General features: G+C 42.1%; 1 protein-coding gene across 6 annotated transcripts in view; it reads left to right on the forward strand.

Annotated features, from left to right (window-relative positions):
• RASSF8 (Ras association domain family member 8) overlaps positions 1-9,917 on the forward strand; it is a 146,199-nt gene extending 136,282 nt beyond the window's left edge. For all 6 annotated transcript variants that reach the window (XM_053255222.1, XM_053255220.1, XM_053255224.1 and 3 more), the window contains 3 exons: positions 3,146-4,032; positions 6,133-6,277; positions 9,658-9,917. In XM_053255222.1, coding sequence (XP_053111197.1) covers positions 3,146-4,032; positions 6,133-6,277; positions 9,658-9,779 — 1,154 coding nt within the window. In that variant the 3' untranslated portion in view covers positions 9,780-9,917. The remainder of the gene's footprint in view (positions 1-3,145; positions 4,033-6,132; positions 6,278-9,657) is intronic.
• The last annotated feature ends 4,190 nt before the right edge of the window (positions 9,918-14,107 follow it).

The following is a 14,107-nucleotide window of genomic DNA, read 5'->3' on the forward strand; positions in this document are numbered from 1 at the left end:
AAATAAAGTTTGTTTTTATGTCTTTTTAAACTTCTTGTACACCACCCAGAGCCTTTGGATGGGGTGATAGATAGATAGATAGATAGATAGATAGATAGATAGATAGATAGATGATAGAATGTTGGCATTGATCGCTATTTGCCGTGCACTCGGCACTAGTCCTATGAATTCATGTCTTTTGAATTGCTAATATGTCTCTTCTGAGGAGAGGAATATATGAAGTAAGTTTTCAATATGAATGAAGTAGAAACTGTTGGTTTTTAGTAAACAGTATGGCAAAGCCATTGCAAAAATTATTGCACTAATACTATATAGACTGTTCTTACCACTCCTCCCCATCCCCACTGAATTCCTGTCATTTTTTTACTCTGAGCATCCATCTAAGAATAGTGTAGTTCAGTACTATTATAATGCTTTTACCATTGTATGTCCCCAGAATTTGGTACTGAAAAGTATACTGCCTTCCAACATGAAGATTCTGTTTAGCTAACTTGGCTGCTAGTTTTTGATATTCCATGGACTTCTCGGGAGAGGAGAGCTGGTCTTGTGGTAGCAAGCATGACTTGTCCCCTTAGCTAAGCAGGGTCTGCCCTGGTTGCATATGGATGGGAGACTAGAAGTGTGAGCACTGTAAGATATTCCCCTTACGGGATGGAGCCGCTCTGGGAAGAGCAGAAGGTTTCAAGTTCCCTCTCTGGCTTCTTTAAGATAGGACAAGATTGTGGAGAGGAGAGCTGGTCTTGTTGTAGCAAGCATGACTTGTCCCCATAGCTAAGCAGGGTCTGCCCTGGTTGCATCTGAATGAGAAACTTGATGTGTGAGCACTGCAAGATATTTCCCTCAGGGGATGGAGCCACTCTGGGAAGAGCAGAAGGTTTCAAGTTCCCTCCCTGGCTTCTCCAAGATAGGGCTGAGAGAGATTCCTGCCTGCAACCTTGGAGAAGCCGCTGCCAGTCTGTGAAGACAATACTGAGCTAGATAGACCAATGGTCTGACTCAGTATATGGCTGTTTCCTATGATTAGTCTCAATGTCCTAATTTTTGGAATTGGTTTGCTGCAGTGGTCCCTCTAATTTTTTTTCATCTCTGTGCAGAATGAGTTTTGTTCTGGGCGGTATCAATGCAGTGAGTGCGCACCTACATTCAGAATGGCGCCTTCCTGATTCAACCTGAGCGGGATCTAAAATTAACTGAGTGGACATCAGAAAACGTGTGATTCCGTGCTCGTGCGCACGCCTTAGAGGGAACAGTGGCCTGCTGTCAATTTTTTAGTCCTGACAACCAACTTCCTCCTAAACTTGTGTTAACCTGCAGAGCACAATTCTATTCATGTTTATCAAGATAACATAGGTGAAGTGGCATAAACATCCTGAAATGCTGTACAATGTTATACATATTATAACATAATAAACAATAACTAGCCGACCCCACACAGAGCATCTGTGCAGCACTTTGGGGTTGGCTGTTTCCCTCTCCCTCTCCTTCCTGCCCTGGTCTCTCCTCTCTTCCCCTTCCCTCCAGCCCGTGCTCTCCAGCCCTCCCCCCTCCCATTCCCCCCCCCAGAGCCTCACCTGGTGGCGAGCAACCAAGAAGGGCCTGTCGCCCACCCACCTCCGCCGTTTTTTTCTCCCGTCCCCCTCCGCCCGCCCGCTGCCACTTTTCTTCCCCCCCCTCCACCCACCCACCACCGCTTTTCTCTCCCCCACTCCTCCGCCCGCCGCCTCCACTTTCTTCTCCCTCTTCTCCTCCCTGCTTACTCAGCCGGGCTTCTTGCCGGAACACTCGCAGCATGTCGCGAGAGTTCCACCGCCAAATCCTGGACACACATGCTGGCTAAGAGAATTAATTATATAGATATGAATATAATATAATAAACAATATTGTTTTAAAATGTTTTTAATTGTTTAATGTTTTTAAATTGTTTGCTTTCGTAGTGATTGTTTTTAAATGATTGAGTTGTGGGTGGGTTTTTTTTTCTTTTTTTTTCTTTTTCTTTCTTTCTTTTTTGTCCTTGTGCACTGCCCAGAGCCTTTTGGATGGGGCAGTATAAAAATATAATAATTCAATAAACTGTGGGTTCATGGAACTTCATTTGTAAAGGCAGCATAATCTGTATATTATTTCCAAAAGAGCTATTAATGTTACATTGCTTATCGATGGAAACCGCAACACCTGAAGATGATTAGGAGATACTGGCATACTCACGGTGATCTGCTGATACATCAATTTCACAAAAATATAAAGGGGGGGGACCTAAGGGGGCCAAAAAACCCCACAAAAATGTCCCCAAGTTAGTCAATGGGACAGAATGTTCATGAACTTAGACAGCTAACACATGGGCAGAGCTAACAGAACTCAGTGGTGAGGGAGGTGTGCTTTTCCAGCTTGCATAATACCTCCTCAAGACGGTCACCCCACAAGAAAATGCTGGAACCCTGGTTCCCTCACCAGTCAGGTAACCCTGTTCTGTTTCTGAAGGAGAAGAAATTTGACAGAGTTAATCTCTTGGTGGTATGAAATATTAACCTTTCATGTGCTGATGGATAAGTTTTTGAGGGGATTTCCTCACTGTCCCCCAGGTTTTTGGGAACACTCTGGGGGTTCGGATAACCACAATAAGACCTAATAGTAGAAATGTGCCTGTGCCTGCCCTGTAGCAATTACACAAAACTGCAGAGCCCTGTTTCTTAAGATTAACTCTTGAAGCTTTAGGACTGAATGAAAAGCAGCTGGGACTGAGTACCAGTAGCATCCCCTGCATAACCCAGAAAACAGACAAAATAAAATTTGCACATGGAGAGACCCAAGTTAGAGACTCCTGTCTATGTTGCTAACGTTTGGGTTTTCACCGTGCTCAGCCACGGGCTCAGGTAACTTATGTATACCAGGCATGAAGTGCAACATGGTGGTGGTGGTGGTGGTGGTGGTGGGTCCATCCATATATACCAGACTGTGATTGCATGGCACATAACTTAAGGTGACCACTCTAACTGAAATTTCCGAGTGCAAATTAAAAATGTAACCACTTGAATGCTCATCTCAGAAGTGTTTGATTAAAACATACAATCTACAGCTTGACGAGCTATCTTATCCAATTCCCCCCTCTGCTGGACTGTTTTAAGTATTGCATATCTTTTCCCCTCAGGTCGTACAGGAAGATACACCTTGATAGAAAAATGGAGAGATACAGAAAGGCACCTGGCACCTCATGAAAATCCTATAATCTCCTTGAACAAATGGGGACAGTATGCAAGTGATGTGCAGTTAGTATTACGGCGCACTGGGCCATCTCTCAGTGAGAGGCCAACTTCAGACAGTGTTGCTCGGATACCCGAAAGAACTTTGTATCGGCAGAGTTTGCCTCCGCTGGCCAAGCTCCGACCTCAGAATGACAAGTCATTAAAAAGGAGGGAGCCAAAAAGGAAATCATTGACTTTCACAGGAGGGGCAAAAGGGTTAATGGACATTTTTGGCAAAGGCAAAGACTCTGAGTTCAAGCAGAAAGTTCTCAACTGCAAGACTACAGTTGATGAGCTGAAGAAACTGATCCATCTCCAGACTGAGAAGCTTCAATCCATTGAGAAACAGCTGGATTCAAATGATGCTGAAATCAAGTACTGGGAGCAGAGGTTCAACTACAGTCTGGAAGATGAAATTGTCAAACTGGAGCAGAAGATCAAAAGGAATGAAGTGGAAATTGAGGAGGAGGAATTCTGGGAAAATGAGCTTCAGATTGAGCAAGAAAATGAGAAGCAGCTGAAGGAGCAGCTCCAGGAAATTAGCCAAAGGATCTTGGACTGTGAGAGCAAGCTGAAGGAGTACATGGTTCAGATCCATGGTATGGAGAGTGGCCTTGAAGCAGAAAAATTACACCAGGAAGTTCAGGAGTCTAAAGTGAATGAAGAAGAAGTCAAAGGAAAAATTGAAAAAGTGAAGGGGGATATTGATGTTCAGGGACAGCAAAGTCTCAGGCTGGAAAATGGTATTAAAGCTGTTGAAAGGTCTCTGGGCCAAGCTACCAAACGATTGCAGGTGAGAGCATTGTCTTGCATGAACCAGCACCACACAGTTGATGTTTTGGAAAAACCAAGTTAGAATAATTTGATTATGCACTGATCATCTACTCATGTAAAACAATATTATATTCTTTGTAGATGGTGGTCAAGGCAAATGCAATTCTCCGCCTCCTCCTTTTCACACCTCTATAAAGAGAATTATATACCCAAAGTGTCATTTTACCTTAATTTTTCTCCCTGTGTGAGCGTAAATAATTTTGGAGTTTAAGCTGAAGTAACATGATGTACACACAGGAGGAAAAATGAGATGTGGGCAAGAGAAGAGCCAGGTGGTCCATGATGTACATGTGGTCATGGCTGTTTGTGTACCTATGCAGTGTCCTGTATGAGAAATTTAATTGGTTGTGAAATTAGTTTCATTTCCAGGTGGTTATTGATTTCAAGTTTCATTATCCAGGTTCCACCCTCACACTGATAAACCTGTTGGGTTCCTGATCCATAAAATAGCCCATAACTGGAGATATTTATCTTACTTGACAGGAAGTCATTGTTTAAATTAATAGTTTCTAATACTTGCTGCTGCAAAGATAAAACACCTTCACCCTTATTGCAAAGCATCCTAGTTGACATTTGTCTAACTTCTGTCAATTGCCAGCTACGGGCTTATTCATGGAATCAGGCAGAAATTCTGCATGCTTGGTATTACAGTGGAACTGCATTCCCTCCCCACAATGCATGGTTTGCATTGCCATATGGGGGGTGGTTTGGGGGAAGTAAGATCTCCTACTCTGTTGCAGACACATGAGCAGAGCCTCAATTTTGGTTCTGCAAACTTTGCACCCAGACGATTGAGGCATCTACATCTCCATTGCAGAAATTGGAAGAAGCTGGGTCTGCCAAGACCCATTATGGGTGTCCCATAATGCATTGCACCACCAGTACACTGGTGGCAGAACCCTCTTTACATTATTAGCTGTCTTTGGATTGGAAAGGGGGCAAAAGGTGGGCCCAGCCCTAGTGAAGGTATTGTGGGGAAAGGACCATAGTGTGTGCTTGGAAGAGTGGCACATTCACAGATGGAAGCCCCTGTAGCTGCAATGCTCTATTGTTTTGGTGGCCACTGGATCCCGGGAACAGCTTAAAATGCTGTGGGCACCCAGACGACCGAAGGTGCAACGTAAGAGGGCTTTGTTGTTGTCTTATCTCGGTTTAGAGCAGGGTAGAGGATCTGGGTTATGGAGATTTGGGAAGGCTGAGTTGTTTGGATTCCCTAGCTCCACTAACTAAATATAACCACTAAATATAGAGGTTCAGGTTTTTATCCTTCATAACCTGTCTCAACCATGAATAAATATAGAACCACTAAATATAGAGGTTCTGGTTTTTAGCTATCATAACCTGTCTCAACCATGACCTGTTTGTGGGCTTCTTAGCTTGTTGACTGTTGTTGAAGATGGACTAGATGGACTTTAGGATCTTAATGGAGAGAGAAGCCTGTATCCCTGCTATAGTGTGGAAACCATAATATTAAACTTAAGCTTATCTGTTGCTGAACCATTCATGTTAAATGCAAATCAGAAATGAGACTTTTCAAGAGAGTTTTCATAATTCTTTGAGCTGTAGGAATGTGACTTACTACATAGTTTGGGGTAGATCTGAGGAAAGATTATGGGGAAATTCTGCCTTTCCTCCAGTACATAATGCGATCCTTCTCAGTTTTTCCATATTAACTATCCCCCACTATTACCTAGTACATCTCCATGTTTGTTAATGCTTTCATAACTAACATAGCACTTAAAATAAGGTGTGTACGCCACCTACACGGAATTGCGTTCTTCCTCAAGTCAGTGTTAACATGCATGTGAGGAATTCGCAAACATTCTAGCCTAGGTATTTTGTGTGTGTGTGTGAGAGAGAGAGAGAGAGAGAGAGAGAGAGAGATCCATTCAGGAACAATATCAGCAGGAGTGTGCATGGGGAGATGTATGACAGTATATATAATGCACCCCAGGTTTCAAAAAATAAAACCCAGCATATTTGGAATAGTGAACTCTGGCCTAGCTTTTGTAAGTGTTGTCCCAGTATGAATAAGCTTGTCTTATACCTTTCTTCGCAGGACAGAGAACAAGAACTAGAGCAGCTGACAAAAGAGCTGCGGCAAGTCAATCTCCAGCAATTTATCCAGCAAACGGGGACAAAAGTCACTGTTTTGCCGGCAGAACCTACTGAACTGGAGGCTTCACATACAGAGCTTGAGAGGGGTATGCATTGGGAATGTTAAAACCTAAACCTGCACTTCCTCTGGTGCTTTATTTTGGTTTCTAACTAGGGTTGTGCAAATGCATTCACCTTGAAAATCATGTGGATTTTTTCAGTGTTTCTGTTAAATGTTTGAAAAAGAACAAGCTTTTGTGAACTAGGAACACCTGTTGTTTTTTAAGTTGAAATATGGGTCCCCCTTCCCAAGAGCAAAAGGCTCACCTCTTTACCTTTGCAAATTGGGAGAAAATAACTGGAGATGGGAAGGACTCACTAGACATAGGTGAGTCCTTGTGGGGGACCTGTCTTTATCTGGAAATAATGCTCCTGAGCACGTTTCAATTCAGGAGACAGAGAGAAAATTCCAAATCCTATTCCCTCAGCAGAAAATGACATTCTGTTTGTGGCTAAGGACACACCCTGCAAGACTGCTTTGTCACCATTCACAAGAATAAAGTGGGGTTTTGTTCTTTGCTTGGGAATGGAGGAACTAGCAAGCAAGGATTAGCTTAGCAGCAGGGGTGGGGAGAGCAATCCCCATTTTGGAATGGAACCCTACTTGGGTTCCAAGAAGTCGGCACCCAACTCAGAAGGGAAGTGAGATTTCCATTTAAACCCCAAACTCAAAGTTCACCCCTGTCAATATTTCTATCCCGGGGTTGATAATACCTTTAGAAATAAAGGTAAAGATAAAGTTTGCCATCAAATTGATTTTGACTCCTGGCGCCCATGGAGCCCTGTGGTTTTCTTTTGGTAGAATACAGGAGGGGTTTACCATTGCCTCCTCCTGTGCAATATGAGATGATGCCTTTCAGCATCCTCCTATATCGCTGCTGCCCAATATACGTGTTCTGCATAGTCTGGGAAACATACCAGCAGGAATTGGAACCGGCAACCTCTGGCTTGATAATCAAGTCATTTCCCCGCTGTGCCACTTAAGGTGACTTCCTTTAGAAATGCAGCATGATAAAACCACCAAGATAAAATATTCAAGATTATGTAAAAGAAACCTAAGGATTACCCTATGCCTGCGTAAGCCTAAACATTAAAAGCTGGATCCCGCAACTAAACTTCCGTAATTCCAGAAAGTCCCTGGACTTTGGTCTAGTTTGTAGGCTTACCATTGGCACACAATGATACATCCACTGATTGTCTAGATCATCAAAATTTACTGCCTGTTGTACAGTCATGTATTCCTACAGAACTGAGCCAAGTGTCCTTTGGTACCTTAAAGATTAACAAGTAAGATGTGTGGGTACAAAGAAAGAAATGGCAAACAATGGAGCCCAAAAAGCTGCGATATGTAAAGAGCAGCAGTAGGTCTGTTGCATTTCTGTGCAAAGTTCAGATGTGTCCTGCTGCTCTTTGCTTTTTTAAATGGCTTTTTGGTCCCACTGTGTACAAATAGTACATTTGTACTCTGTGTGTGTGCGTGTGAGCACTGGAGTCTCTCCTGGAAAAATGGGTTAGGATGGTGAGCAGTGTTCCCTCTAACAGGGATTCCCAGATGTTGTTAACTATAACTCCATAATCCCCAAGCAAAAGCCATTGCAGCTGGGGATTCTGGGACTCAGCAACATCTGGGAATCTCTGTAAGAAGGAACACTGGTGTGCATCCATGCAGCTGAGGGCTTTAATTCAAAGATTATGATGCTATATAGTCTTTCAGGTGTCTCAGCTTCAATAGACTAACTTGGCTATTCCACATAATTGCTAGAGAACTCAGAAACTGAAATAATCCAGGTGTACTCGAAATTTGCCTGGGATATTCAGGCCAGAAAAAAAATGCATTTGAGTTAGTTCTGAGTGTCTGTTGTTTGAAATGAGTTCCACTTACTTGTTCAGTCAAAAACAACTCCCAGCATAAACTCACTAAAACACAGTAGCACTCAGAGTGTAAGAGTTGGAAAGAACCTTGGAGGTCTTCTAGTCCAAACCCCCTGCTCAGTACAGAAACTGCTATAGCATCCCTGACAGATGGCTGTCATGGTTTTCTTCTCTGAACCAGTCCAGTGTGTCAGTGCCCTTCTTAAGATGCGGTGCCCAGAACAGCGCATAGTGTTCCAAGGGTGGTTTGACCAGAAGAGAGTGGACTGTTGCTTCTCATGATCATTACATGAAAAAGTGTAATTTTTTATTTCAAGCAACTCCATCTCACTAGTGCCTCACGTTCAGCGTGGTTCACTAAGATGCCTAGATCTTTTTCACATGCCCTGCTGCCGAGCCAGTGCTCTTCCATCCTGTACTTGTGTGTTGGTAATTGCCCAAATGCAAGATTTTACTTTTATCTCTGTAGAAGTTCATGCTGATGGTTCCTATATCTTGGTTATAATTAAAATTAATATAATAAACTCATGAGAAGAGGGGGAGAGAGCCCAGTAAACACAGAAATAAATTTAACAGCAGTATATCACCTGCAGTACCACCATAAAGGATTGGATTTGACACTGATGAGTGGTATTAGGAAGCTAGCACCAAACTGCTGAGAACAGTTCACCATCAGTGTTCCCTCTAACAGGGATTCCCAGATGTTGCTGACTACAACTCTCAGAATGCCCAGCTGCAATGGCTTTTGCTTGGGGATTATGGAGTTATAGTTAACAACATAACTGTTGAATCTTAGCTATGTTAAAACCCATCTGTATTAATGAAAGATGTCTAGCTAAACATTGATGAATATGTGGACCATAAGCAAACATGGCACTTTACAGAACTGTACAAACAAAAGAGGTCTTCCCATCCAAAGCCAGCATGGTATAGTGGTTAGAGTGCTGGATTAGGACCGGGGAGACCTGAGTTCAAATCCCCATTCAGCCATGATACTTGCTGGGTGACTCTGGGCCAGTCACTTCTCTCTCAGCCTAACCTACTTCACAGGGTTGTTGTGAGGAGAAACCTAAGTATATAGTACACCACTCTGGGCTCCTTGGAGGAAGAGCGGGATATAAAATATAAAATAAATAAAAAATAAATCCCAAGCATCTTAAGATCTTAATTTAGTCAAGGTGGGGGACAATAAAATGGGAGAGGAAGGAAGAGGCCAAGATAATAATGCCCATCTATTTAGTCTGTATTTTGTGTTAATAAATCTTGTGATCTTTAACCAAGTATGTGTGTATGTACATGTGTGAACATACACTGAATACTTTATGCACAACCATTTTTAAATCTCACCACCTGGAGACTTCTATATTAGGTGGTATAGAAATGTGATAGATAGATTTGTTCCACTGAAATCAGTCACAACTCAAAATGCTTAACATCATGCCCATTATGAGAATTTGCATCTTCATGATGTGCTTAGGAAAATATGTAGTGTAATGTGAAGCCTGAACAAAAGTGGGAAAATACAAGTTAACAAACTTCTTTCTTCTCCCCGCAGAAGCAACTTTTCAGACTGGGTCTTTGAAACGGCCTGGCTCATCAAGACAGCTTCCCAGCAATCTTCGGATCCTGCAGAATCCATTGTCGTCTGGTTTTAACCCAGAGGGCATTTATGTATAACAGTATATACCTCTTCTGGAGAGAACCTATGAAGGTACCATGGACCATATACACTTCCCTCCTAACTGCTTCTGTTCTCGCAGTGAGATGTGGAGAGGGAGAGAGAGAGAAAAAAACTTCCTTTCAGAAGCCACCAGATATTTGTGTGTGTGTTTTTATTAATCATATTTTACAACAAACCTTGAATTCTGCCCCATGCACAGATGAGAATGAACAAAAGGAATTGTGGGGGCACACTTCTTCAGCAATGTTGGAATTGCTGCCGAACTCTTATAGTGCAAATAACTTCCATTTTTATTATTGCTATTTCTGAAAGCATTTAAAGAAGTATTATTCCTTAATAGGTATAAATGGTTGACCAGAGTACAAGAAGCTGTGTGTGCAACTGAATTAGGGTTTAATTTATTCCATTTAATCAATGGATGTGTGAATGTGTCATGTAAACCTTCCCTACATTTTGTTTAGTTAAGAGCTGCACTACATGTTAAGGCAAACTCAGGGCTGCTGCTGAAAAGAGCACCCTGAGTTAAGTCCTCGCCTTCTGTACTCACACAGAATCACTTGGGCTGCACCATGATGTTATCCTGTTTATGAGTTGCCCCATCTTCCTCTCCAAATCAAGGGCAAGAAAATACACCATGTAATGATGTTGCAACATGAAGTAAATGGTTCTGTGCACTAGACTAGGGGTTCTCAAACTTTGGATCCCAGGATGTTGTTGGACTACAACTCCTGTGATCCCCAGCCACACTGACTGGGGTGATGGGAGTTAAGTTCAGCATCATCTGGGGGACAAAGCTATTAAAACCCTGCATTAGAAGGAAGAACTTGATACAGGGATGCTATTTTCAGCAGCTGCTGCAGCTTTTTGTTGGCATGACATGTTGTTCCACCTGAACAACATTGTCATATTGGCAGTAAAGTAAGTGTGTGTGTGTGTGTGTGTGTGTGTGTGTGTGTGTGTGTGTGTGTGTGTGTGTAAGAGAGAGGGGGGGTGAGTGGGCGGGAAATGTGCACATGTATGAGCAAATGTGAGCACAGAAACGGCTCAGCAGTTAAATCACTACAGTGAATATTGAATGCCGAATGTGTTACTGAAAGGGGAAAATGCAGGGTCTTTAAAATAGCCTCTGATATTTTCATTCAGTTTGGAGTTAACGTTGTCATGAAGCCATGTAGGATTTCTTCTTTTTTTACTCTTAATGGCTTAACCAGTTGTTGAAAGACCACAGGACCTAAACCTAACTTGGTAAGGATGCGTTCAGTATTTGAGGATCTTCTAGTTAGACAATATTTTATTACATGGAATTTATATATGAGATATTTTGCCACAATAAATATGCTTATTGAGGAACAAAACACTGAGAGATCTTCAGTCAAATGTCTTGCCAAAGGAGTTTGTCACTGGTTGTGTGTTTCTTGTCTTGCATTTTTTCCCCCTGCCACTATAGCATTATTGTATTGTAGTCATCCTTGCTCTTCTTCTAAGACACAGTAATTGAGTTTAACTTGCCAAGCCAAACACAACCTATCAGTCCACTCTTGTGGCCTGCCAGGTGCTCGACATCCTTCTTGCTTTACAATCCCAGGCAGGCAGGAAATCTGGAGATTTATGAATGATGGACTGTGTTCAGCTTCAGGGTTTCAAAAATTATGCTTTATTATTTGCTTTACAGAACAAAACAGTATTGGATTATTATTATTTTTTAAGTTCTGTAAAAATATGTAAAATTATTTCTGATCAGTGTTCTTTACAATGCAGAAGACTAAAGAAATTGACCCTTTCTTAATGAACTCATTCATTTATAAAATGCTTGCAGTCACCAGATGCATCCAAGAATATTAGAGTAGCTCTAGAGGAGATGATTGCATGCCCAACAGAAATAGGCGTAAGCGCATATAAATCATTGTTCATGCAGATTTTGTTTGGTATTTGGATCTCTGACTTTTAAGCTAATACTTCCAAACAAAACTGCAAGGTCATTTCTGTATACAGTAATCAAGACATTACAGGCTATGTTTTGGAATTCAGGCCTCACCTGTTGCATTTATTTTGCTCAATACAGCTGCTATTAATACATGGAGGGTTCTTGATCTTGGTGGAACAATATGCATTTGGTAGCAGAATTTAGGGTTGCTCCTGTGAACAAGATTGCTAAACTTGAAAATCGCTTTCAGACAAGGTTCAACCCCTCAACCTACAGTACATTGTGTAATGACTTGTGACCACCAAATAATCTGCTGACTAAGGAAAAGCTTATGCTGTCATGACCAGAGGATTGGATAACTCTTCCAAAATGCATCCCATCCAAAAACAGAGACATGTTCTTTGAATTTGGACAGCTGGATGAGCATCCTGAAACATTCCATCAGATTGCATCAGGGAGCAGGGGGCAGCGTTGCCCACCAGGGGTTGACCTCATTGTAATCCTTTGCAACTCTGTGGTTGCTGCATTTTGTATTTCTTAGATCAATAGCAGTAGTTTGAGGGGGAGAAGGGAAAGATCTATCTGACTTAATAAATACAGTTTCTGGCTATCTATAGGTTTTGTTGAAATGGGATTTAAGTGCTCAGTTAAATGCTTAAATCCATATTTATTTCAGTGGGGCTTGATCATATCATAGTTTCTGGATTGGGCCTAGCTTTTCAAGTCAGGGCTTTGCAGGACTGAATTCCTAGACAAGAGTCTCAAAAAATCAGTATGTAGTATGCAAACACCTATTTATTCACAAAGCAGAATACTTAGGGGGTATTCCTTTTGTTTATGACTTTTAAAAAGTAAAAGAGAATCTAATTTGGGTGGGGTTTGCATGCACAAAAATTAAAGCTCTCATTGCAACATAAATTTTTTTCCCATTGATAGATATCATTTAATGATGTGTAAGTTCAAATAGGTTCTGCAGATACATGGAAATCTGGTGCTTGTTTAACTTGACTGTTACCTAGCCTAGAGAAACATTGTTATTTCAGAACAAGCTTGTGAAAATGTAAAAGAACTTTAAAATGAGAATCTGAAGGAGAGAGACAGAGAAATCCTTTTTCCTGCTGTCCAAGTTATGTTAACCTTTGACTAGTGACACACTATAGTTATATTTGGAGTGCCCAAAACATTAACTTGAGGAAGCAAAAACAGCAAGCACGAAACACAAAATCAACTGAGATTTGTGCGGAAGCCAAATTACTTGAGTGCATATATGCCTTTCTTGCCAAGCCCAATTTAAGGGCACATTCTACTTTTCTAAATGCAAGTCCCACACTTGCATATATTCTGCATTTGGCACATTACAAATGGCCATGCTAGCATTGAAGGGCTCCTTCTGCAAAAGAAGGGAGGGTAGAACACCCGGGCCTTACACAGACGCATGCACATACCTGGGAGGTACCCTGCCAGCAAGTCATACTGCCACAACTGGCACTTTGTTTTGCTTCTTGGTTGACAGCTAAGGGGCTCGAGACCTGCCTGGAGAGGTCCAGTCTGGTCCGGGGATGCTTTTCATAGTCTACATTTTAGAAATAACACACCTATAGTACACAGGTAGGTTGATGGGAGGGCAGATGATAAAAAAGGGAATGGTTGGTCATTGCACTTCCTGTTCTAATAAAGACACACACTTGATACGAATGGGGTAGGTGTGTGGCATGTCACACAATAGTTTGTGCCTTTCTTTGCAGTTGCTCACACCACTTTAGTGAGGCCTGCCATAATATGGAAACCACTGCCCTCACAGATCATGGCTCTGTGTGTCACCAGGAACACTGGAGTCCCTTTGATGAGAGAGTGGGCAAGCTCAGCTGTCCAGAAGACGGTTTGCCATTCCTTACCTTCAGCCTCAAGGAAGTGCTAAGTGCATTCTGGGATGCTTTTTGCCTTGGACAACATCTAGGCCCAGCTAGCCTGGCTGCCACCCTGTGCAAATGAGTAGAACATGTTCCAGAATTCTCCAGTGCACAAAGGGCCTACAGCAGACACACAAGGTTCACTTAGCATATAAGAAGCATGGAAAGGACTCCCTAAAGGTAGGGATTTTGAAGCCCACTTCTACTGTGTTAGCATTCTCCATTTGAGTGGCAATAATCAGTTAGTGCCACCCATACTGTATCATTGGAAGAACACTCTTTAATAAGACAAGGGTTACTTACGAGAGGTTGCATACACTCACTTCAACCTCCCTCCCCCCAAACTTGTAAACAGTCAATGCCCTTGCCCTTGCATTAACCACTTCCAAGGGTTAGGCATGTAGTTTAGCAGATGATGTAATTTTGGTCTAAACTGCCATATAAAAGACCTCTGGGCAGTTCACATAACTTTGGTCCCTGCATGTTTTAA

The sequence above is a fragment of the Hemicordylus capensis genome, chromosome 5 (genome assembly GCF_027244095.1).
Source record: "Hemicordylus capensis ecotype Gifberg chromosome 5, rHemCap1.1.pri, whole genome shotgun sequence".
Lineage (NCBI taxonomy): Eukaryota > Metazoa > Chordata > Lepidosauria > Squamata > Cordylidae > Hemicordylus > Hemicordylus capensis.